The sequence below is a fragment of the Felis catus genome, chromosome B2, assembly GCF_018350175.1.
Source record: "Felis catus isolate Fca126 chromosome B2, F.catus_Fca126_mat1.0, whole genome shotgun sequence".
NCBI lineage: Eukaryota > Metazoa > Chordata > Mammalia > Carnivora > Felidae > Felis > Felis catus.
The window spans coordinates 140,904,973-140,927,173 of NC_058372.1; the positions used below are offsets into that span (position 1 = coordinate 140,904,973).

A 22,201-nucleotide genomic window follows, 5' to 3' on the forward strand; every position below is an offset into this window, starting at 1 on the left:
GGCCTTTCACCCAGTGGCTCCTACTGGATGCACCTGTTAGGTGTCAGAGGCAGTGTTCCAAGAATCCGGTAACCTGCAGGGAGCCGCGTGGTGCAGAAACCAGCCTGACTGTCCACCCCCTTTCCTTTGACTGTGGTCTTCTGTTGATTCAGCTCCATCCCTAGGACTGCGACGTTTGGCAGCCAGAACCTTTTCTCTATTTTCGTGGCTCTGAACTACAATGTTGTTTTCATAGCCAGAACAATCTTTTCTTTCCTTAGAGAAGATTTGTAGGAAGTAACTCCATTCAGATAAGTTCCAGTTTATTTAAAGAGAATGTATCAGGATGAATCTTTTTGAAAACCCAAGTATAAAGCAGTGAGAGAATTTCGCAGTTTGCCTTTTTAGGTATAGTTTTTCTTCTAGCTGATAGAGCTGTCTGATTCTTGAAAAATACCGAGTATTAGGAATGCATACAAGGTACGACTTTATCTTTTTAATTTTTTTCCCTTTTCTACCTCTGGTTTATTGGGAAAATTGAAGAAGACAAAAAGTAGAACATAAACCATTTACCGAAGGCCTTTGTGACTGAGAATGTTCTATATGTTGGGAATTCAGCGATTAATCACGCATCTCATCTGAGGGAGCTGCTGGTTGAAGGAAGGGTCGGCATGGCCAGAAAATGACAGTACGGTGGGAGACGTGCGTTTTCAAGCTGTGAATGGATGCTGGTAAAGGTGTCTCACAGGAGGTTTTGAAGGATGAGTAAGAGTTTGCTGGTGAGAGAAGAAATGATCTTGGGGCAGGACCAACTCTTTGTTAGTGAGAAGAGAGGTAACCTCCAACCATGAATGGAACTGAATTAGCCTGGAAGTCTGGTTAAAATAGTCAAGGTCGTTTAGAAGGAACGTGTTAATTGTGCCTGGAACTGGTGACTTAGGCCGCTTTTCCTCACTGATTAAAAATGAAATAAAAGGTGGGGAGGCGCCTGGGTGGCTCAGTCGGTTAAGCGGCCGACTTTGGCTCAGGTCATGATCTCGCAGTTTGTGAGTTTGAGCCCCGCGTCGGGCTCCATGCTGCCAGCTCAGAGCCTGGAGCCTGCTTCCGATTCTGTGTCTCCCCCTCTCTCTACCCCTCCCCTGCTCATGCTCTTTGTCTCTTGGTCTCTCAATAATAAATAAACGTTAAAAATTTTTTTTTAATGAAATAAAAGGTGATTCAATAATTTCTTTAAACAGAAAATAGTACAGACTGAGCAGTTAACTTTTAACACTGGATTACCAAATATCGAACCACGTGGAACTCTAAGTCTACTTTGGTACTAGCATTTCGATTGTATTTTCTAAAATACCGCTTTATTTAGACATCTTCACGGTCAGCAGTTTTCAAAAGGAGTTACGGTAAACTTGAAAGTATTTGGCAAATGGGCATCATTTTGAAAAGAAGATAGCATTTAAGCATGAGTGTAAAATAGTTTAGAATTAATAACTTGCCACTCAAGTCACTTTTTAAAAGGAGTTCCGAGGTTTCATTACGAATAGTGGCAGTGATCCATTGTGGCACAAATATCTCTTTATTATTATTGTTATTTAATTATTTAACCTATGTTTCTTCCTACTTCTGTGACACGATGTTAATTTATAAGCTGCTCCTTTTTCAGCTTTTGGGGGGAAATTGCTCGTACGAGCCCTGTGTCAAGTCGCTCTAGTGCTCACCTCATTTGTGGGATTTTGTTACGAAAAAGCAAAGAGAAGGACATCTATAGTTTGTCGCCATTAATTGCCTAGCATTTAGATAGATATTAACACAGGAGTCTATTAATAAACTTGATAGTAAAAACTATTGGAATGTAGGTTGATACAAATTATTCTGTTTTAAAGGAGAATACTAGTGCAGCCTTGGGTTATGTTTGAATTTTGAATCTCCTCCTTTGGTCTTGCTTACCCTCTCTGCAGTTGTCTTCTTAGGCTTTGAACCATTGCTAGGGGGGATTTCCTTTTAAGTTTAAAGAGCTCGTGAGCACCTAAGGAGAAAACTTTTAAGTTGCTTTGAGGTCTGAGCAAGGCCCAGTCCTAGACTGATTTCTCTTTTTTAATTTTTTTTATTTTTTATGTTTATTTATTTCTGAGACAGAGACAGAGCATGAGTGGGGGAGGGGCAGAGAGAGAGGGAGACAGAATCAGAAGCAGGCTCCAGGCTCCGGGCTGTCAGCACAGAGCTTGATGCGGGGCTTGAACTCATGAACCGTGAGAGCATGACCTGAGCCGAAGTCGGATGCTTAACCAACAGCCGCCCAGGTGCCCCTAAAAATATTTTTAAAATATTTTTTTCTTTCAATTACCAGAATTCAAGGAAAATAAAACTGGGACATTAGGGATTATATAGTAGTAACAGTATTTTTTAAAAAGATGTTTATTTATTTTGAGAGAGAAAGAGAGCGGCAGAGAGAGAATCCCTTGCTGTTGGCGTGGAGCCCAAAGCGAGGCTCCATCTCATGAACCGCAAGATCGTGACCTGAGCTTGAGCCACCCAGGTGCCCCAATAATAACAATATTTTTAATACTCACCTTACCTTAGAAAGGTGATGGAAGGTTCCTCCTGAGAAGAACAACCCAGAAAGCAGTTGGCTTGGAGTGTGTGGGTAGCCTGGTCCTGGTTTCAGGCTCATTCATATGCTATCGGGCATCTCCTTACCAGACCATGGGGCATGTTTAGAAATGTGTGGAAGATCGAATCAGATGGCCGTGACCGTCTGCAGTACTGAGAGAAGAGGAAAATACTACGTCACTTAAGAGACATTGTATTAAAAGCTGAAGAAAAACTTCAACCACATTAAGAGCAAGATTTAGTCTAAATATCAGGTAATTCCATGCCCTTTCCTGTGTTTCTAACTCATGAGCTGTCCAAGTTCCTTTCCTCCCCTTCCTTTCTTTTCCTTCTGTCCTTATCTCCATCAGTTCCTCTAATAGACACGGAGTTACGGGATTGAACTAGATGTCCTGGCCCTTGGCTGCCCTGGGGACGTGGTCTCTGGTTCTCTGCCCCAGTCACGCGTTCTCAGCTGGTGGAGGAGGAAGCCTGTCCCTTCATAGACTGGGACATTGTGTAGACCTCTCACATGCACCTGCGTGAGGCCCTTCCCCTTCCTGTCCGATACCCCTCCTCTGTCGGGAGTCAGGGATGAGGTTGAGGATAGAAAAGGATGTGCAACTAAAGTGTTGTCAAGGCTCATTCTATTTTTTACACAGTCATCTTTCCTTGAATTTAATTCTGACATGAGGGAGACTGGGGAATTTTTCTTTCTTGGGTCTTTTCTCTTCTTTCTTTTTCTTTTCTTTTCTTCTTCTTCTTCTTTTTTTTTTTGCTACTCTCAGCTGCCTTTTTGTCTATCAGTGCTCATTTCGATTCGTTAAAGTACAGAGAATAAACTACAACATAACTTCTATATGGCATTAAAGTTCTTCCTTCATTAATTTCTTTGATTTAACAAATCTTAGAGTAATAGGCTCTCTGTATATTGTGCTCCAGAAGATGAGTATCTGCAGATGTTTGAAATGATAGGGTTACTTTTACAATTTCCTACGGTGGGCAACAACCGTTGCCTTTGTACAGCCACGGTTTTCTACAGTGAAAAACGGGATTATCTGCATCAGAATCACCTGGTGGGGCACCTGGGTGGCTCATTCGGCTGAGTGTCTAACTTCGGCTCAGGTCAGGATCTCACAGTTTGTGGGTTCAAGCCCCACACTGGGCTGTTGCTGTCAGCGCACAGCCCACTTTCGATCCTCTGTCCCCCCCCCACTCTCTCTCTGCCCCTCCCCTGCTCTCACGCTCTTGCTCGCTTGCTCTCAAAAATAAGTAAACATTAAAAAAAGTCACCTGGTGTATTTGCTCAGTTCTCTCTTTAAAACTGTTCTTGGGGTGCATGGGGGGGTCAGTTGATTAAGTGTCCGACTTCAGCTCGGGTCACGATCTCAGTTTGTGGGTTCCAGCCTCACGTCGGGCTCTGTGCTACAGCTCAGAGCCAGGAGCCTGCTTCAGATTCTGTGTCTCCCTCTCTCTCCGCCCCTCCCCTACTTGCACTCTCTTTTGCTCAATAATGAATAAACATTTTAAAAAACCTGTTGTCTTTGGGGAACCTAGGAATCTGCATTTAACGTTATAGCCTATTCTGATGCATCCTAATGTTTGAGCACCATTGGAGAGCAGAAATACCAGCCACTGCTTTCCAGTCTTTTATTTTTGCATGGCCCACGGATATTATTTCATTTTTTATTAACAACCCTGAGAGATCATATAGCAAGCAAGTTTTCCCTGAATGTGGTAGGGCTTGGGTTTGATCTCAATTCGACTTTAATCTAAGGGCTCACTATCTCCTTTACTACTGTTGATATATAATAGAGCTACATTTTGCTCCCCAGGTAGGCTGATATTCATGCCTTAAGGCCATAGGTGTGGGGCTTTCCATTTGTTAACCCAGTGTTTTTCAAGTGCATTGTGCATTGGAATGCCCTGGAAGGCTTGTTAAAACACAGGTTGTTGAACCCTACTCCCAGAGTTTCTTCAGTCTGGAGTGTGGCCTGATAATTTTCATTTCTGACAAGTTCCCACATGATGCTTCTGTTGCTACTGACCCAGGGACCGTCCTCGGAGAACCACTGTGTAAACTCAGTAGTTCAGAGTTGTTCGGGAATAGTCCCCGGGCCCAGCACATTCAGAGGGTCCTCCCTCTCTTTACTGGGACCCAAGGATTCTCCAGCTCTGTGGTTAATATCCTGCACAGCAGGGGACTCCAGGACCCTGGCCCCCACCATTTTACCACTTGGCAAGTATTTGGAATATCATCTTTGCTTTAGAGCAGTGGTTCTCAACCTTCGCTTCCTCTATAGAAAGGCAGTGGGAGGATTATCCTCAGAATGTCCTTGGGAATTCGAGGTGTTTGTTTTATTTTATTTTTTTAAGATTTTATTTATTTAAGTAATCTCCACGCCCAACATGGGGCTTGAACTTAAAACTCTTGAGATCAAGAGTCGTGTGCTCTTCCAACAGAGCCAGCTGGGTGCCCCAAGGTTTGCTTTAATGTAAATGGCTTAAGAAATGAATTTTGCTTTAATAAATTTTACTATAATTTCAATGTAATTGATGGTAATCTAAATTTCTGCTGTTTTCTTTTTCCTCTTTTTTCAAAAGAGAAATTTAGTTGACTCTTTAAAGGTAAAATTTTTCCTATAGTCACTAACAATACTTACCTGGAATATATATTTTTAAAATTATCAGGGAACCTCTGAAAAATTCAGATGATTTTGTTATTTCTTAGAGAAGGAGCGTCTGAATTCTGTTTACTTTTCATTGAAGATTAGTAAAGGTGATAGGAAGGGGACTCTACAAATGACAACTGGAATGGGGAAAGAGAATTAAGTTCATAGACCAAATGAATGATCCATTTTACTTCTTTTTAAAGGTTATTAAAGTAATACGTGCTCATGGTAAAAAAAATTCAACAGAATCCTTTTTGCTTCTTGAGTTTTCAAAGTGTTACCGGTACAATGCAAAAACAACGGCCACAAAGTCCTCTAGAGCTGGCTCTTGTTGTCTTTTGTTATGTTTTTTCTGTTACTTTTTTTTTTAATATGTATTTATTTATTTTTGAGGGAGAGAGATACGGAGGGGCAGAGAGAGAAGCCCAAGCGGGCTCTGTGTGGTCAGCACAGAGCCTGACACAGGGTTCCAGCTCAGGAACCATGAGATCATGACCTGAGCTGAAGTCAGGAGTCGGATGCTTAGTTGACTGAGCCACCCAGGCACCCCACTTTTTGTTTGTTTTCTAGCCTTCTTTCTTTTTTGCCCTTTGGTAGTTTTAGCTTTTAGTCCAAAGGCATTTCAGGGAGAACTTTTTAAAGGTGATTCCCTGTACAGCTTTAGGGATGAGCTGGCAAGACGGGCATGAGGCAGGATCTTTCTGGCACCTTCCTTCGCTCTTTGGCGAAAACAAACTCTACCTGTTTATACAGCATATGGGTTTCATAAATTCTGTTTCAGCAGGTTGTGATCATGCCGTTTGCGTCCCTCATGCTACTCCTTTAATTAAAGCCTGTGTCTAACAATGCAAGGTGTCCTGATCAGAGAACTTTTTAGACTAGAGGCAACCTAAGGTTTATTGCATATACAATTTGGGCACAAACTGTATTTGGGAATTTTTAGTAATTATGCTTTTATTTCAGTTACTTAAAGATTGTAGCTACTCTGGTTTTAAATCTTTATGAAATTATGTTCTCATTACTGGCGAGTCCCATTTTTGATATTATTATCCCTCTTAGTTTTTTAGGCTTTAGCTTTTTGGAGGGTCCTTGAGAATCTGGTGAAAGCTAGGGATCCTCTTCCCAGAAAAATACATACACCACACAAAATCCGTCTTGGGGGAGTTTTCAAATCCCTTTCCCTCCAGCTTGAGAACTCGGGCCCTAAATGTGAGTTGCAGCCCCGAATGTCCAGGTCTCTGGCTCGTGTGCCTGGAGCGGTCAGCTCTCTGGTCCAGGGAGGAAGGGGTTTGGGATTTGGCAGTAAGAGTCAGCGGTCAGAGAGGATGTGAGGCCCGTGCCAACTCTGCTTCTTTCCAAAGTGGATGGTGACCTTTTTGAGCTGCTCCTGTGGTCACAGTAATAGGACCATTCCTGACAGCAGGATAGGTAAGGGCTGGATAGACTCATGTTCTACCTATTTTCCAACCATCAAGGCATGGTAAACCAGCTCTTGTTAATGACACAGCAAAATTTTCCACCAAGGATACTGCTAGGTGATGGCATAATACTCTAAAACCCACAATGTAGCAATTTCTTAATTATCAAGCTTTAATGAAAATACTACATTGTCTTTAGTCAACAGTTCTTACTTTGCAAGCTAATTTGGGCAGTGCATTAAAAATGGAGATTCCTGAACCCCAGCCTCAGGTTGAGAACTAGCAGCTATGGGGTGGCGTCCAGAAAATAGCCCTTGTGGGAGGAGCAGGGTGGGAGCGCAGTTAAATGTGAGGACTCTGGGGAAGGAATACGTTGGTTCCCAACCCACTAATACTGCTTGCTAACTGATTGACCGTAGGCATGTTCCTCAAGCTCTGTGCCTCAGTTTCTTCCTCTCTAAAATAGCACTTCTTTCATGAGGTTCATGTCAGACGGAAAGACCCTTTTTTTCGATGAATGAAGCACTTAGTGTCTGGCAAATAGTAAATCTCGGATAATTGTTACTGCTGTTGTCCTCATCACCATCAGTGCGATTGTCACAAGGTAAAGCCCCCGCGGTTCCATGAAAACTTTGCTTCTCCTTCTTCAGTGTGGTTTTAAAGAATATAAATAACGATGGCTAACGTTTATTGAGCCTTAAATGTACCAGGCACCGTGCTAATTGCTTAAAGGTAGCCTCTCCTTTAATTGTTAATACAGCTCTTGGAGGTAAGTCCTCATGTCTTGGTTTTGTGGATAAGGAAGGTAATTCTTCTTTAGGTAATAAGTTAAAGAGCTCGAGTTCTCTTTTAATCCGTGCGTGTGTGTGTGTGTGTGTGTGTGTGTGTGTAACAAAAAGCATAACTGGACGTTCACTGTGTCTCCTTTGGCTTTGTGATTTTTAAAAATATATTATTAGTCTATTAAAAATCTTAATTATTTTAGTCATTAGCTGTTGAGTATCTTCCTATTTCTCTTTGGTATTTTAGGAAATGCCATTTTAGCCACATTCCCCTTTGCATTCTGGGTCCCCTGTTAGTTTAGAAAGAAGTTCTGGCGAAAACCGAGAGAAGGCCAGAAGCTGTCCCAAAGTCTTACATGCCAGAGGACATGGCCTCCAGGATTCCGGCTTAAGTAGACTAGGGAGGCGGCTGCTCTTAGTGGCCATGTTCCCTCTGTTCTCCAGTCCATTCAGAGCTCCCCTTTCCAGCAAGCCCAGGGGCTGCCCCAGCCGCAGGTACACGGGGGTCTTGTGCCAGGGCGGCGTCCTCCTCAACAGCAGGCTACGACGGTGGTGTTGATGCTGCTGTCAGTGATGATGAGACACATCAGTAAGAAAATATAAAGTCGCTTGTATAGGCCTGTCCTTTTCCTAGAATGGTTTAAAGTTTCGGAAATAATTATGCCTTTGAATTGGTAGAAAACGCGCAGCATTCTGAATCTAGCCGGATCTATACTCAATCAGTGTGTGTGGCACATTCCAGGTTCTGTGGCTTTACTTACCTGAAGTTGAGAATCTGCCTATGGAATCAGTAGCAGTCAAAAACCATGTGAGCTTTGGTCATGTGATTTTTAAATCTGCTATCAAACATTTTTGGAGCAAGGGTTAAAGGTCGATGCAGGGGAAAGTACTGGTGTGGACTTAAGAGAATTAACGTGACTTAACCAGTATCCTAAACAGATACTAATTGTCACGGGTGTGAAACGTCCTCTCAGCCCTTAGTCCCAGAGCACTGCACAGCTCGTGTACATGAGCCCAGCGTGTCAAGGGCATGTTGTACCCTTAGCCTTCCCAGGTTAGCTCAATCCAATATTGATGTTTCTAGAGTGGGAAACTGAACCGAAAAATTTGTTCAGGGTCACACAGCTAGTGAATAGTCTAGAAGTTGGAATTTGATCTTGGGTTTCTTTGACTTGAAGGTTCATGATCTTTGGAGGGGTTTGTGGCTGGAAAAGTCGTGTTGGAGGCTTGTGTTGGGTCAGAGTGTCAGTTTGGGGCCAGGGGTGCAGCTGGAGCTGAGATCAGGACAGCTTGATCAAGGGATGAAACTGAGAAAGGCTCACCAAGTCAGCAATCTGGGCAGGTTTGACCTTGGAGAGCTAGGGAAGACGAAACTGGTGAGGTTAATTTGGTTAAGATTACGGAGGGATTAAAAGACAGCTAAGGGTTAGGATTAAGTGGTACAGCAAACAGGTTAAAATGGAGGGGGGTTAAGAAAGAGTAAATGATCTATGTTTGATGGGTTTTCTTGGGAGAAGTTCTTGTAGTCTTGAAGGTGGATGCCCCACAGATGGTCTTTAATGCCATTCACTCTATTTTCATTTAAATGGAAAATATAAACATAAACAGGAGTAGACAGGAGCCCTGTGCACCCATTGCTCAGGTTTTAAGAGTTGTACGTCCAGTCTCTTTGTACCTATACTCTCTTCCCTCACCTCCCAACCCCCACCCTCAGTGTTATTTTGAAGTAAGTCCCAGATAGTGTGTTGTTTAATCTGTAAATATTTCAGTATGTATCTCTGAAAGATAAAGGCCTTTAAAAAGGAAACATCAACATAATACAGTTATCACATTTAAAATGCAAATTTTCATGCCAATTATCCAGTTGGAATAAAGGTTTAATTTACGTTGTAGGATAGTTTGAATAAAGATCTAAGGTCCAGTCTTAGAGTTGGTTGATATAGTCTCATCTCTAGGATTTTCCTCCGTCTCCATCTCTCTTCCCCTCTCCTTGTAACTATTGCAACTCATTTGTTGAAGAAAGTAGGTCATATGTCTAGTAGAGGTTCCTACAGTTTGAGATTTGCTGATTGATTCGCTATGGTTTAGCATGTTCTTTGGTCCTTTTTATTTCCTATAAATTGGTGGTTAGATAGGCTTTATCAAACTCATTATCATTTTTTTTTTGGCAAGAATATTTCATTACTGGTTTGTTCATTAAGGAAGTATAGAATGTCTTGATTTTTCTTTCTTTTTTGATGGCACCACTAATGCTTACCATAGTCTTTTTCCTCTCTCTCAGTTGTTATTATTATTATTTTTTTTACTGCATTCAAGACTGCCAGTGACAAACAACAAAATGTGTTTTGTAGCACATTCTACCAGGCAGTGTAGCTGTTACCATGATAAATATTCTTGGGCATGAGCCCAAGTTTTGTTCGGTTTTAGGTATTTGTCCTCCTACATTTATTTTTGTATTGCTGTGTCTAATTCTAAGTGTAAGCTTTTCAGAGCCATTCAGTCAATCATTCATTCACCAGCCCCTTCCTGAGTACCTGTCTGCACTTGGCACTGGGAACCCAGGAGGAAGTAAGAGGGCAGTTCACGAGATACACAAACCAATAGTTAAAATACAGCATTGTAAATTCTTCAGGAGGAGTACATCTGAAGAGGGTCGTTGTTTGGGGGCATGCTGGAGTTCATTTTTAGCAGGCTCTTGAGGACAGCCAGATGCTTTGCAGATCCAGAAAGAAAGGCACCCCTCCGGGACCAGGACGGACTGAAGAGCTGCACGTGCAGACACGTGGCATCCTGAGAGCTCGGGAACAGTCGAGGGGGTGAGGGGGTGAGGGGCGGGCTTGCCGGGGGAAGACCCAGCTGAAGCTGGGTGCCAGCTGGAGGGTGTTTGCCGAACTCTCCTGTGCCAGACCAAAGACCGCGGGGCTTCGTTCTGTAGGCACTGAGGCCTTTTCCAAGCAATAGGGTGCCACGACCATTTGAATTTTAGCCAAGTCAGTTCTGGTGGCGTAGTCGGCCACAGGCCATCATATAAAGCGGCTCAAGTACAGGGCCTGGCAGTCGGTGGGGGAAGACGAAGACTGTGGCCTTGACAGTGACTCGATGGGTCTGAAGCTTGCGGATAGTGAAAGATATGAAAAGGTGTGTGGGATGGCTCTGAGAAGTCCCCTGTAGATGGGGCGGTGACCGGACAGAGGACCATCAGGATGGAGGACGAAGAGGAGAGTCCTTTTCCGACGTGATGTGTGGAAGGGACTTTACCCTCAAGTAGAGATATTCATAGTGCAGTTAAAATATGTGGGACTTGAAGTAGAGGAATTGTCACCCCAAGGGATCAGCGTGGAGTCGCTGGGGTAAAGATCCGAGCGACGCCAGTTTTCGGAAGAGCCGAACTGGCCGAGGAGCTTTACGCGAACATAATGCAAGAAGGCAGCGTGGGTCTCTTTCTGTCTTTCCTGTCGACCTGTGGACTTTATTCCATGGTCATGGTAGAGAGAGTAAGTAGTCTTAGATTCAAATTTGCGGAAGTTTTAAATTTTAATATTTATTCACAGTATTGTAATTGAGTATTTTGGAAGTATCCCACATATAAAATTTGCAAGGTTCATGATTTTTGAAAGGGGAGTTTAGGAGAATATATGGAATACCTTAAAAAAGTTAAAATTATATTAGTTAGTACGTAATAGCGTGTGAGGTTTCCAGTGGCCTCCGGAGGACGCTTAGGGAAGAAATGATTTGTCCATCACATGGAGACACTATCCAGTGCTTAGATGTTAGCTGTGCAAGTCACTTAAGGTTTTGTTTCCTCCTGGTAAAAACAAGATGGTAGAAGGGACTGTCTCGGGGGTTTATTGTAAAGGTGGGCAGCACACAGAACCTGTCACAGAGCCCTGCCTGCAAATGTCAGCTGTCTGTGTATTTCCTTCAGCGTGTTCCTGGGTTGGCGGAGGGGGTGATTGTGAACACCCAGTATGAAGTGGGTGTTTTATAGACTTATATTGCTTTCTTTTGGGAAAGGATATGTTAAATTTTTTTACCTATACGCTAAAACTTAGGGAGGTCAATGGCATGCTAAGTTTCTTGATCCGAGTCGTGATTTCGTGTGACTGGTAACCCTGTGTGGCCATCAGGCCTGCACCCTGTGGAGGAGCCCCAGTCCTTCTTCCCTCCCACGACAGTGTCTTATATGCCGTTTCTTTTCCCCGTTAGCAGTTGGAATTGATGGTGGCAGTTCCAAAAGCAGGGAGAAAAAAGGGGCAGGAAACTTGTTCTGACCTAGAGGTTGCAGGACGTTACGATACCATTCAGATCCTGTCATCTCACTCTGGATTATTGCCGTAGTAGCAAGTGGCCACCTTTGTTCTTGGTAACACACCTGGACTTCATGCGATTATTGGAGAAATCTTCCTTAGGTCACCCAAAAGTCACCATGGTTTCTAGACCGGTTTCCACTGGCTCCTGGCCTCATCCTCCCCCACCCTGTACACCATTTGTCGGTGTGTGTAGGACCCTTCACCCCGTCTACTTCTCCATCTTCCTTTGGTTTCTATTCTACATGCTCTTGAGTTTTTGTTCTCCTTTGTGTTACCGTCTACCAGTCCTCCTACCACTCCCCCTGCCCCTGCTCTCCTGCTTTTTATAATGGCTTTAGGCATATCGAGAGTTAAGATCAACATTTTTAGCGAAGCTTCATTCTGTTCCAAAACGATGGCCTTGAATGTAGACCGAGAGTCCCTTTGTTAAGAGCACTTTGTTAGATTCTGTCAAAAATTTAAAGGTACCAACCGTCTGGCAGAAATGCTCCTCGTGCAGATTTATGCCACAGAAATACTTCACACGAAGATGAACGCACATGGATTTCATCATTGTGTTGCATGAGGTGGGGAAAGATTGGGAGCAACCTAACTGTCCATCAGTAGGGGACTGCTTAAATAAGTCACGGTTCTGACAAATAATGCGGTACTCTGTAGCAGGACCCAAAGAATAGACATTTAGGTGCAGATATGGAATGAGCTGTATGGTCTATTGTTAAGGGACCAAAAACATGCTGTGTATAGGAGAAACAAAGGAGAAAGGATTTAAATTCACATTTACACCTGGTAATGCATTGAGTGGTTGTGGAAGGATAACCTTGTGGAGGGCATCCTGTGGAGGAGACAGTCATTCTTTTCATTGTTTATCACCTTGTATCTTTTGAACTCATACCATGGGAATATTTTCCCTTTTTTATTTTTTTAAAGAGTCCTTGACATTTTATTCTACATTTTCTTTCAAGTCTTGTGTTGCCATTAGTACTTAATTCATTTCATCATAAAAGAAGACAGGAGCACTTGGGCTCTTGGCCTCTACGGGACACCCACGTGATAGTTGTGATCTTATCCTTCCTTACAACATAAGTGGGACACGAGTGTTTTGTACCTGCTCGTGCTTCACACTGTAAGATGTTAAGTACCCAGCAAAAGGAGTGTTCTCTCCTGGGCATTCAGCAGACGCCTACCACGTCTGTTAAATACCTAGGTGAACACTTGTGGAACAGATGCGTGCGTGCCCCTACCCGCAAGCTCTTTTCACAAACCTTTCTTGTTTCCTGAGTCAGTCTCCTTTTTACCTTCGACTCTTTGACTCATAACATAAAGAGGGTTAAAACCAGAATCCATCAATGGGTAAAAGTTTGTGGGTGTGACGAAGAAAAATAATATTGATAAAGAACTCTGAAAGGGTAAACCACATTCCGCACATGTGGTTCTTTTGCATTGCAGAATTATTAGAGTGAGATAACTCTTTTAAATGGCCATGGCCTTGCATATGCACGGCAGATGAATGCAGAATAATATGTGTGTAAACTAGCGTGCACACTAGTGTGCACGGGTTCAGATTTGTAAATAACCAGAGATGGCAGTGATGTGTTAAAAATGTGGGGCGCCTGGGTGGCTCAGTCGGTTAAGTGTCCGACTTCTGCCCAGGTCATGATCTCACAGTCTGTGGGTTCGAGCCCCGCATCTAGTTCTGTGCTGACAGCTCAGAGCTTGGAGCCTCCTTCGGATTCTGTGTCTCCCTCTCTCTCTGCCCCTCCTCTGCTCGTGCTCTAGTCTCTCTCTCTCAAAAAAAGTAAACATTAAAAAAAGTTTTTTTAAATGTAAGGTTGTATCTTGTCATTTGTTTATAAAATGTAATGCTGAATACATTATTTCCTGATACTGACATTGCCCTCTTATATTGTCTATTAAATTACTCATTACTACTACTCTTCTTGAGGTGAAAATAAGTACATACTAGAAAATAAATATAGCTCTGAAGGGGAAAAAGCTCAGGTTTGTTATGGAATATAGCCTTTCTATCTTTATTAAAGCTGCCAAATGTAGACTTTATAGTCCCAGGCTGATTTATATACAGATGATGATTGTTTTAGGTTAAACCTTGGTACCTTTTCTGGATATTTCCTCAGTTAAATTAATCCTTATGTTTCAACACAAATTGAGGCGGAACAAGTTCCCGTTTCAGCCATTCTCACTAAATTTTGTTTCAGTTTTATTTCCAACTGAATTTAATAATTCAAAGCCTCTTGTGGTTAGGAATAGTGTTTGAGACTTTGGTGGGATCTAATTATTTTGAACTTTTAAAGCCTTAAAAAGTGAAATGCAAGGCCATAGTAAAATTTTCTGATAGCTTTCCTAGTCTATTAGTTCAGTGCTGCTTATTTTAGAGGGGACAGTATCGAAATTGAAATGTGTATTCATTACCGCTGTAATGGTCTCTTTCAACTCTTTTAAAAATCAGTTCATTTAGCTACAAAGAGAAAATAAAAAAAATTTAAAAGGCTAATAAGCATAGGGCATGTGAGCCTGTTCCTGTTTCTTAACTGAGGTTTACTAAAAAAAAAGAAAAAAGAAAAAAGTGTCTGAGCACTGCCCATAAAGTGTGTGTGCGCACACGCGTGTATTTGAGGAACTGGGGGGGGGGGGTCTGCTCATTTGTTTGCCCATTGTGAGGCTGTCCAGCACCTTTGTGGGGTTTTTTGTAACAGGGTGAAGGCCCTGAATGGAGGCCTTGTGCCCCACTTGATTTGAAATCCTTGCTGTTCATCTAAAGGCGCCTGCAGGGCACCCAGCGGGATGTCTGTGTGACAAGTGGAGGTCTGGGGTCCGGAAGAGCCGGTGCTGGGGGCAGGGGGGTGGGCAGCGAGAGCGGTAATAATCTTTCAGCCTTGGCTTTTGTCCCCCACAGCCCAATTGTTCCCCTCTGCTGGCAGCCAGATTGAAGAGACCCTTTTGGGTGTCCTGGATGGCATGTGCTCACTGAGGCCTCACCTCACTGTTACCAGATTAAAACCTGGACAACTGGGATTTAACTCTCTTACAAAAGCATAGTACTGACTGGGCATAATGCATTCCTTTTAGAGGTTAGATATTTTGATTAATTGTGTGTGTGTGCGCGCGTGCGTGTGTGTGCGTGCGTGTGTGTGTGTGTGTGTGTGTGTGTGTAGATTTATTTAAAGGACAGAAGGGTTGCTTGGGAAATGCTGTATTGTAGGCATGCTCTTACCACAGGGCCTGTTTAAAACCAGTGCTTGGCTACTTAAATCTGGTTTGTACAGTTTGTATACTTTGTAGTACTAGCTATTGGTCCAGAGTCTCTTGGCTTAAGAAACCATGTAATTTTCAGCGTATACTGTGTGAGAAAGGGGTGGGGCAGCAGAAGCTTTTTATAGGGTTTCAACTAATAAACATTAATTTTTAAAGTAGTATTTTGAGGATTTAACAGGAGAAGTAGAAGTTGTATATAATGTTTCTTTAATACGAACACGGACAGGGAAAGGGAGAGAATTTTACTTTTAAGTGGTATTTTCCATTCTTTTTCCCCCGTCCCATCAGAAACTGGTTTTTCAGCTTTCAGCGCCAATTAAGACATGCTGTAATAAGTATTTCACATTCTGTGCTGCTGTTTGACTTTGGGTGCAAATGGTGGTAGAATGTTTAGTAGCTGAGCAGACATAGTTAAACACCTCGAGATTGGGTATACAGTGAGCTTGGTGTGGTGTGGTATTTGGTTTCTATAATAGTATTTCAGTATAACACTGAAACCATGCTGAATACCTCCTGGAAAAGTGTTCAACAGGATGCCAGAAAGGCCATGTTAATGATAAGTTTCTCAGACCTCAGCAGGTTTTCTGGGTGTGTTTTGTTTCCCTACTGCTGTTTTATTCTTGATTGTGCTTCTCTGGAAACTATGCCACGTGAACATATGGAATTCTGTACATGAGCGTTTATTGGTTTTGTAGAAACCCCAGGATACCGTGAGCTTAATAATGGTGTTGTTTTGTGGGTTATCGAGAGGACGTACTGAAAGTCAGTTGATAATAAAGTTTTCATTAATTATGTTAACATTTTCAAGGTAACGCTAAAGGCAGCTCAGCTCAAATCAGAATTAAACAATAACACGAACTTTTGGTTTGCTCTGGTTTAAAGAGAGTTTGGTCGTAGCTTACCTCCTTCTCCATCTTTTACTGACTGTTACCTTCCTGCAAAACTCAAATATGGCGTTTAGTTTGTATGGTCATGATAAATTTAGTTGTGTGTGTATATATACATATATGTATACACACACGTATATGTATACATATGTGTATATAATGTTTTTTGCTCTTGACGATTCACTGCTTTGTCATTTGCTTCTACTTTTGATAAAGTTACATGATAGCTAGAACATATTTCTGTGTCTGCTTAAATGTAATGTAAATTGATAGTTTGTGATAAGCCTTTGCTTCATTTTGGTTACAACTTCATTGAGATATTTATGAAGTGCTTTATATTTGTGTTTGTTTAGGACATGTCTCAGGAAGGCTATGGAACTAGGTCTCAACCTCCTTTGGCTCCTGGAAAACCTAACCACGAAGACTTGAACTTAATACAACAAGAAAGACCATCAAGTTTACCAGTAAGACATTAATGTGCTGATTTAGAAATGTAATGAGTTAAAGATTTTTAAAAAGACCTGTTACTTTTGCTTGTTCTACTTTATATTAAGACTCAGGGGAGAACTTTCTAGATGTCAGATGTATTTGTGGTTTATTAATTTTTTAGGGCTTTATTCTGGATAGGTCTCTTTCATCTGGAAGTATCTCTGGGTCCATTTGCAAGGTTTATTACTCAGCTGACGGGTTTTGTGGCAGAAAGGTGTTTCTCTTGTACAGTTGTGCTTTGCCTAGCCTGTTGCTTTCTGTAGTGATACAGAACAGAGGTGTCTGTACAAGAGTTAAACGTGAAGAAATTCCCACTTGGCAAATGATCACAGATGATGAATGAGATAAAGCATCCGGTGGTAGCATCCCAGCTTCTGGGGCTAGATGTGATGAGAAATCACCCAGTCCTTTTCTACCCAAAAGAAAGCATTTTAGTTTAAATTTGGAAAAGGCGGACTTTATTTCCACCAGCAAATACAGTATGGGGATGGAGATATATATTGATTAGGGTAGTGGCTAGATTATAGGGAATCGTGTTGATGCCTGTAAAGAACTTGTTTTTTTGTTTTGTTTTGTTTTTTTTAATGGACGATAGCCTAATTTAAATGAGGTTTTCCTTATAAACTAAAAGAGTACATCTGTGCAAATCAGTTTTTATATTTCTTTTTTATTAAAATATTTTGATTTGAAGAATTATTATTATTACTTCATTTTTGTTAAGTTTCATTTGAGATGGGAGTTCAGGCTAGCCAGGATTTTAATTTGAATTTCCAATGTTTTACATTAAGTAATATTATATCACTTGTAAGCGTTCGAGGACTAGCATTTGTAATGAGCGTTCTACATGACATTTGCCATGCATGCTCTACCCGTCTTTAAGTCATGTGCAGCCTTAGAGAAGAAGGTAAGTGCTGGCCACAGGGTCTAGAGTATCTCTGAAGCCGATGAACATGTTTTTGACGTAATGTTTTAGCTTTTACATCCGTGATGGGAGGTGGGTGAAATCGGTTGTGGTCATCTTCTAGTTGACGCCGGGGTGCTCACTGTCTAGTTACTCGGTTTTCGAAAGAAGGAGAGGTGATGGGTTCTGCGTCTTGCGTTGTAAGCTTTCCTTCTTTAGCGGACGCCTGAGCTTGGTGAGCATGTACGCGTGTGTACGCATGCAGGGGAGCAGCGCTGACAAACGTAATGTTTGCTGGATATTTGGAAATTAGCTTGCGGTTTTCGGAAATTTCAGTGGACTCACGGGAAGCAGATGGACAACGAATTCCACTTTTTTCCCTTCTCCAGCTTTTTATTGTTTTTAGAGAAGCCCAGCTTCGTAGGGGTGCCCCTGGCTGGTGATGTGATGTGTGCTGTGCTGCAGGTTGGAAAGGCTGCTATAAATCGATACAGATTTTTTTTTCCGTAGTTAGAAGAACAGTTGGTGGCGTGCTGCTTTCTTTGTATCCACTGGAACTTTGGAGTCGTTCACTAGGCTCTGCTGCTTTTCATGGCTCTGCACGGAAAGGGGGTGTCGACGCTCAGCTGGCTCTGCAGCACCATTAGGGAGGGAATGAAATGCGGAAGTCCCAGAAAACCCGATGGAAGAGTCGGGCTCTGGGACGGTGCTTTTTAAGCTGAGTGTTGAAAAGAGGGCTGAGAGCATTTCGGGAAGTGAACCGATCTGTTCACCAATAGTTCCAAGTTTTTCTGAATTGTTCTGTTTGAATACTTTTAATGACTTGCTTTCTTCCTCCATCTTTTCCGTGTCTAAGTTGTAAGAGGATTTACAGTTAGTTGTTTATGACACAAATTTTCTTACGTGCTAACAAAAAAGAGAGAGAGAGAGAGAGAGAGAGAAATGCCCCGTTTGGTATTTTCTTTCAGTTTTTGTAACTAACTCACAGGTAAATAAGATGCTGATTGATGCAATAACATTTCACTAAGCTTTTTTTTAGAGAACAAACTTTCCTGGTTTTGTGGTGAGTTATATGGAAGTGTCAGTTACTGAATGAAGGACAAACCATAGATCAGCTGGTGTACCTAGCCACCACCCTCCTGCACCTGCTGCCAACCTGTCAAAACGAAAGCTGGCTTTATTTAAATGGATTTTAGCATGCCACTTTTCTTTTAACAGGCATCGTTTGTGTAGAAAGTTTGCATACAGGCTTGACTAACGCGTGTTTAGCTATGTTATACACAATTAAGGTCATCACAGTTTGGGGGCAAGATTTGTTGGTATTCTCCATGGCTCTAATATCATGTATTTTTAGTATTACCTCTTTTAAGTAGTTTAGTTCTCCCACTTGGCTAAGTTGATACTGTAGGTACCATGAAACTATATTGTGATTATATCTGAATTTGCTGTTGGGTAATTTGTAGATTTATGCTGCATTTTTGATTCATGTGTCAGTGATACAAATCTTGTCTTTTAAAGGCAACCCATCGTATGTGTAACCTGTAGCTTATAATTTAGAACTAAGTTGTGGGTCTTCCCTTTACATTTTAAAAAATGTGGTATAGAATTCTACCGTATGATTGTTCAGTCTTCGATTATTATATATGTGACTATTAAGAAGGAACTTCTCCAGTAGTCCTTTCTTAATCTTTCTGATTATATTGGGATAGATTTTGTAATATTTTCTGTACGTGTGATCTTTTCTTTAGCATGTTTGTTATGCAGTTCAGTTTCCATTATGAGAAACCAAGGTATTTCCAGTATCCTTATGCTAGATCTGTAATTTGATATCTCAGTAAGTTGTCCTCCCACCGTTGTTTGAACTGGTATCTGTCTGTATTTGCATGTCATTAAATTCTTGGTGATCTTCAGGAGCTAACGCATTTATGTTTTCCAGCTGACTTAGATCCTGAGATCATCCACGGTAAAGCAAATACCTCATAAATTAATACTTGTCCTCTTGTTGTCTTGGGGCCATGACCAGTGATATTTACTTATCACTTAATTCCCTCAGACCTAAGCTCAGAACAAATCTTTCTTAATAATGTCCACTCACTGCTCTCCCTCTTAATCAACAGCCTTTCCCCATTGAGTTGCATTAGCTTCCATACCTTGATATTACCATTATTAACAATTCTTAGCATCTAGTAGATATTAAAAGTAGCTTGCAGAACTCTCTCTCCTTGGAATATTATCACTTAAAATTTGAGCACATTGGGTAGTTTTTCCACCTCTAATATTGATATGAAAGGAAGCCAGCATTTAAGCAGAATACACAGTGGAAAGCCAGAAAAATGCTACAATTTACTAACGCTTTATTTTATAAACATTGAGTAGATCTCAATGTCTGTTTTAAGATAACCCCTCCAAATATTATTAAAAAAATTTTTTTTTCAACGTTTATTTATTTTTGGGACAGAGAGAGACAGAGCATGAACAGGGGAGGGGCAGAGAGAGAGGGAGACACAGAATCAGAAACAGGCTCCAGACTCTGAGCCATCAGCCCAGAGCCTGACGCGGGGCTCGAACTCACGGACCGCGAGATCGTGACCTGGCTGAAGTCGGACGCTTAACCAACTGCGCCACCCAGGCGCCCCCAAATATTATTTAATACACTTTTTTTGTTGTCTTTTGTTACATTTTCATTGCTTGTGCCATTTACTGTTTATCTTTTTATTACACTTATTTTTATAGCTGTCTTGGCTCCCCTGTTAGAATAGGATCTTTTCAGAGTATTTATGATGTTTATTCAGTAGTATTTTCCTAATAAGATTTTAGGTAAAAACTTCCAACCACGTTCTTCCTCCAGTTTCAGAATTTTGTTTTCATTGCTTAAGGGATTTTTTCCAAGGTATCAAATTGATATCAGTAGAGCCTATGTTCTCTGATGCTCCTGAGACTAAAGGATTATAATGAGGTATCTGTATTAGCAGGGTGGGTTTTTCCTTAAAACTGTTTTATTATAAAATGACATTTGACTTGAACCTGGTAGCCTTAAGCTTCTAGGGAAGAAGTGGGCACTTTTGGATAATTGAGCTAAAAATAGTGTGAAAACATTCTTTTCTTAGTAATACAGGTTTTTTAATTGTAAAAATAAATAAATTGACGGGAACGATAATAATAATTTCAGTAAGTGCGGCACAGATATGTTGTTAATAAAATGTGTATAAACATGGATACAGGGAAGTAAACAAACAAAAGGTTTGATTTTCTCCTTCCAAGTAAACAGCGTTTTCCCCTCCAGGGATCTGAAGAGCTGTCCTTCTCCTTAGGTTGGCAGTCAGTGATCTGGTTTCTTCTTCGCAGAGGCCTCCCACCAGTTTGTGTTTCAGATAGTAGGCCCATTATTCGGTTTGCCTCAGATGCAGAATAAGATCAGCCCCATTCTAACAGACTTTGAGAAGGCCCATCAGGTCATTAAAAATCTCCTTCTGACCCTTTCTTCTTTAAATAGGAAATATCTAAAGAGGTCGACCTAAAAAGGGATTTTTGTGTCTTTCAGAGTTTAGTAAAAAACCCTAAATGTCGCGTGGAACAGCACTTATGGCACCTTTGTTGAAGTTTGCAATTAGAAGGGAATATCGAGGTTTAGATAAAACATATGTCTTTTGGCCCTTTGTGAAAGGAAGGAGGTAGTAAATGCCAGTTTTTCTTTGAAATAGAGGGTGTTAAACAGGATATTGGAAGCCTGAAAGGGGATGGTTGGAAAACTGTTATTACCAAGACTATTCTTTGGGGGTTAGGTATTAGCAACAGAGCCTACAATGATCTGCCTTCCCTGGAAAAGAATACCCTGTGTGTGTTTGTTTTTTAAATCTTTAATGGCACTTACGTTGGATAGTGGTAAAAGGTCGTGTGCTTTGGCAGCATATATGAATATTGATGATATGTTAATAGGAACATTTTAAGTGTTGTAGATTTGATAACACAGTTCCTGTGAACAATCGGAAACTGTTAGAAAAAGCTAGGTGAAGCGTTTTTTAACTGGGTTTTGCTTTTCACTAAGTTTTCAACCCAATTGAAAACACAAATTGTTAAAGTGTTCTTAACCTGTTAGGTGGCAGGTTTTTGCAAAAGTTGAAATCTACCAGGTTAGAATTAGATGTTTGGCTGCTGAATGAACTCTTCCCAAACTTTTTTTACTTGTATCTTGAACTCGATTTAAATGGGTTTCAGTAAAAAGTTAAGAGTATAGCTGTCTTCCGTTGATTGATCCTTCTCAAATCATTCTGAACATTTAAAAAATTGTAAGTTGTTGTCACTTTATTTCAGTATTGAAGCACTGATAATTCCTGTGTGTAGCTGGCGACATCAGCTGTTTGTGAGTGTTTCTAAATGTTAGTAGAGTCCGTGGAGTTGGGGAGTTAGGGAAGAGGTGACAGGTGAGCAGTCATGGAAGGGAGCAGGAAGTTCTGTGATGGATGGAGCCTTGTCAGGTAGAGTGTCTGAAGATACCCCTTCATCAGTGGCATAGTTTCCAAACTGAAGGTACAGACACATTTTGATATCTTGGCAAAGTTTTAAGTGGAACACGCAATAGTTGGAATTCTTACGTAGGATTTACCATCTTCTCAAACGTAATTTTAGTAACTGGTCTATTCCATATGGAGACCTCAATTCTTTTTGGATTAAGGTTGAGAGAAACACGTGAAGACCTTACTTGAAAGTTCGAATTTAGGAAAAGTGGTAGTGACTTTGACAAACGTTATTTTCCAACATGGCTCATTTCTTTAAGATGTGATGTTCTATAATTTTATCCCTTAGACTACATTTGTGATATTGGCAGTCATTTTGAAAATAGAGGATAATACTTGAACAAGGCAAGAAGTAGTAGGAAGCGGGAAAGTAGGTTTCTCCTTCTTTCAAAA

The 22,201-nt window shown here is 41.3% G+C and overlaps 1 protein-coding gene across 10 annotated transcripts in view; it reads left to right on the forward strand.

Annotated features, from left to right (window-relative positions):
- The window catches only part of ARID1B (AT-rich interaction domain 1B), a 443,873-nt gene that overhangs the window by 142,868 nt on the left and 278,804 nt on the right, over positions 1 to 22,201 (forward strand). For all 10 annotated transcript variants that reach the window (XM_045058284.1, XM_045058282.1, XM_045058281.1 and 7 more), the window contains one exon: positions 16,258 to 16,368. In XM_045058284.1, the coding sequence (XP_044914219.1) occupies positions 16,258 to 16,368 (111 nt within the window). The remainder of the gene's footprint in view (positions 1 to 16,257; positions 16,369 to 22,201) is intronic.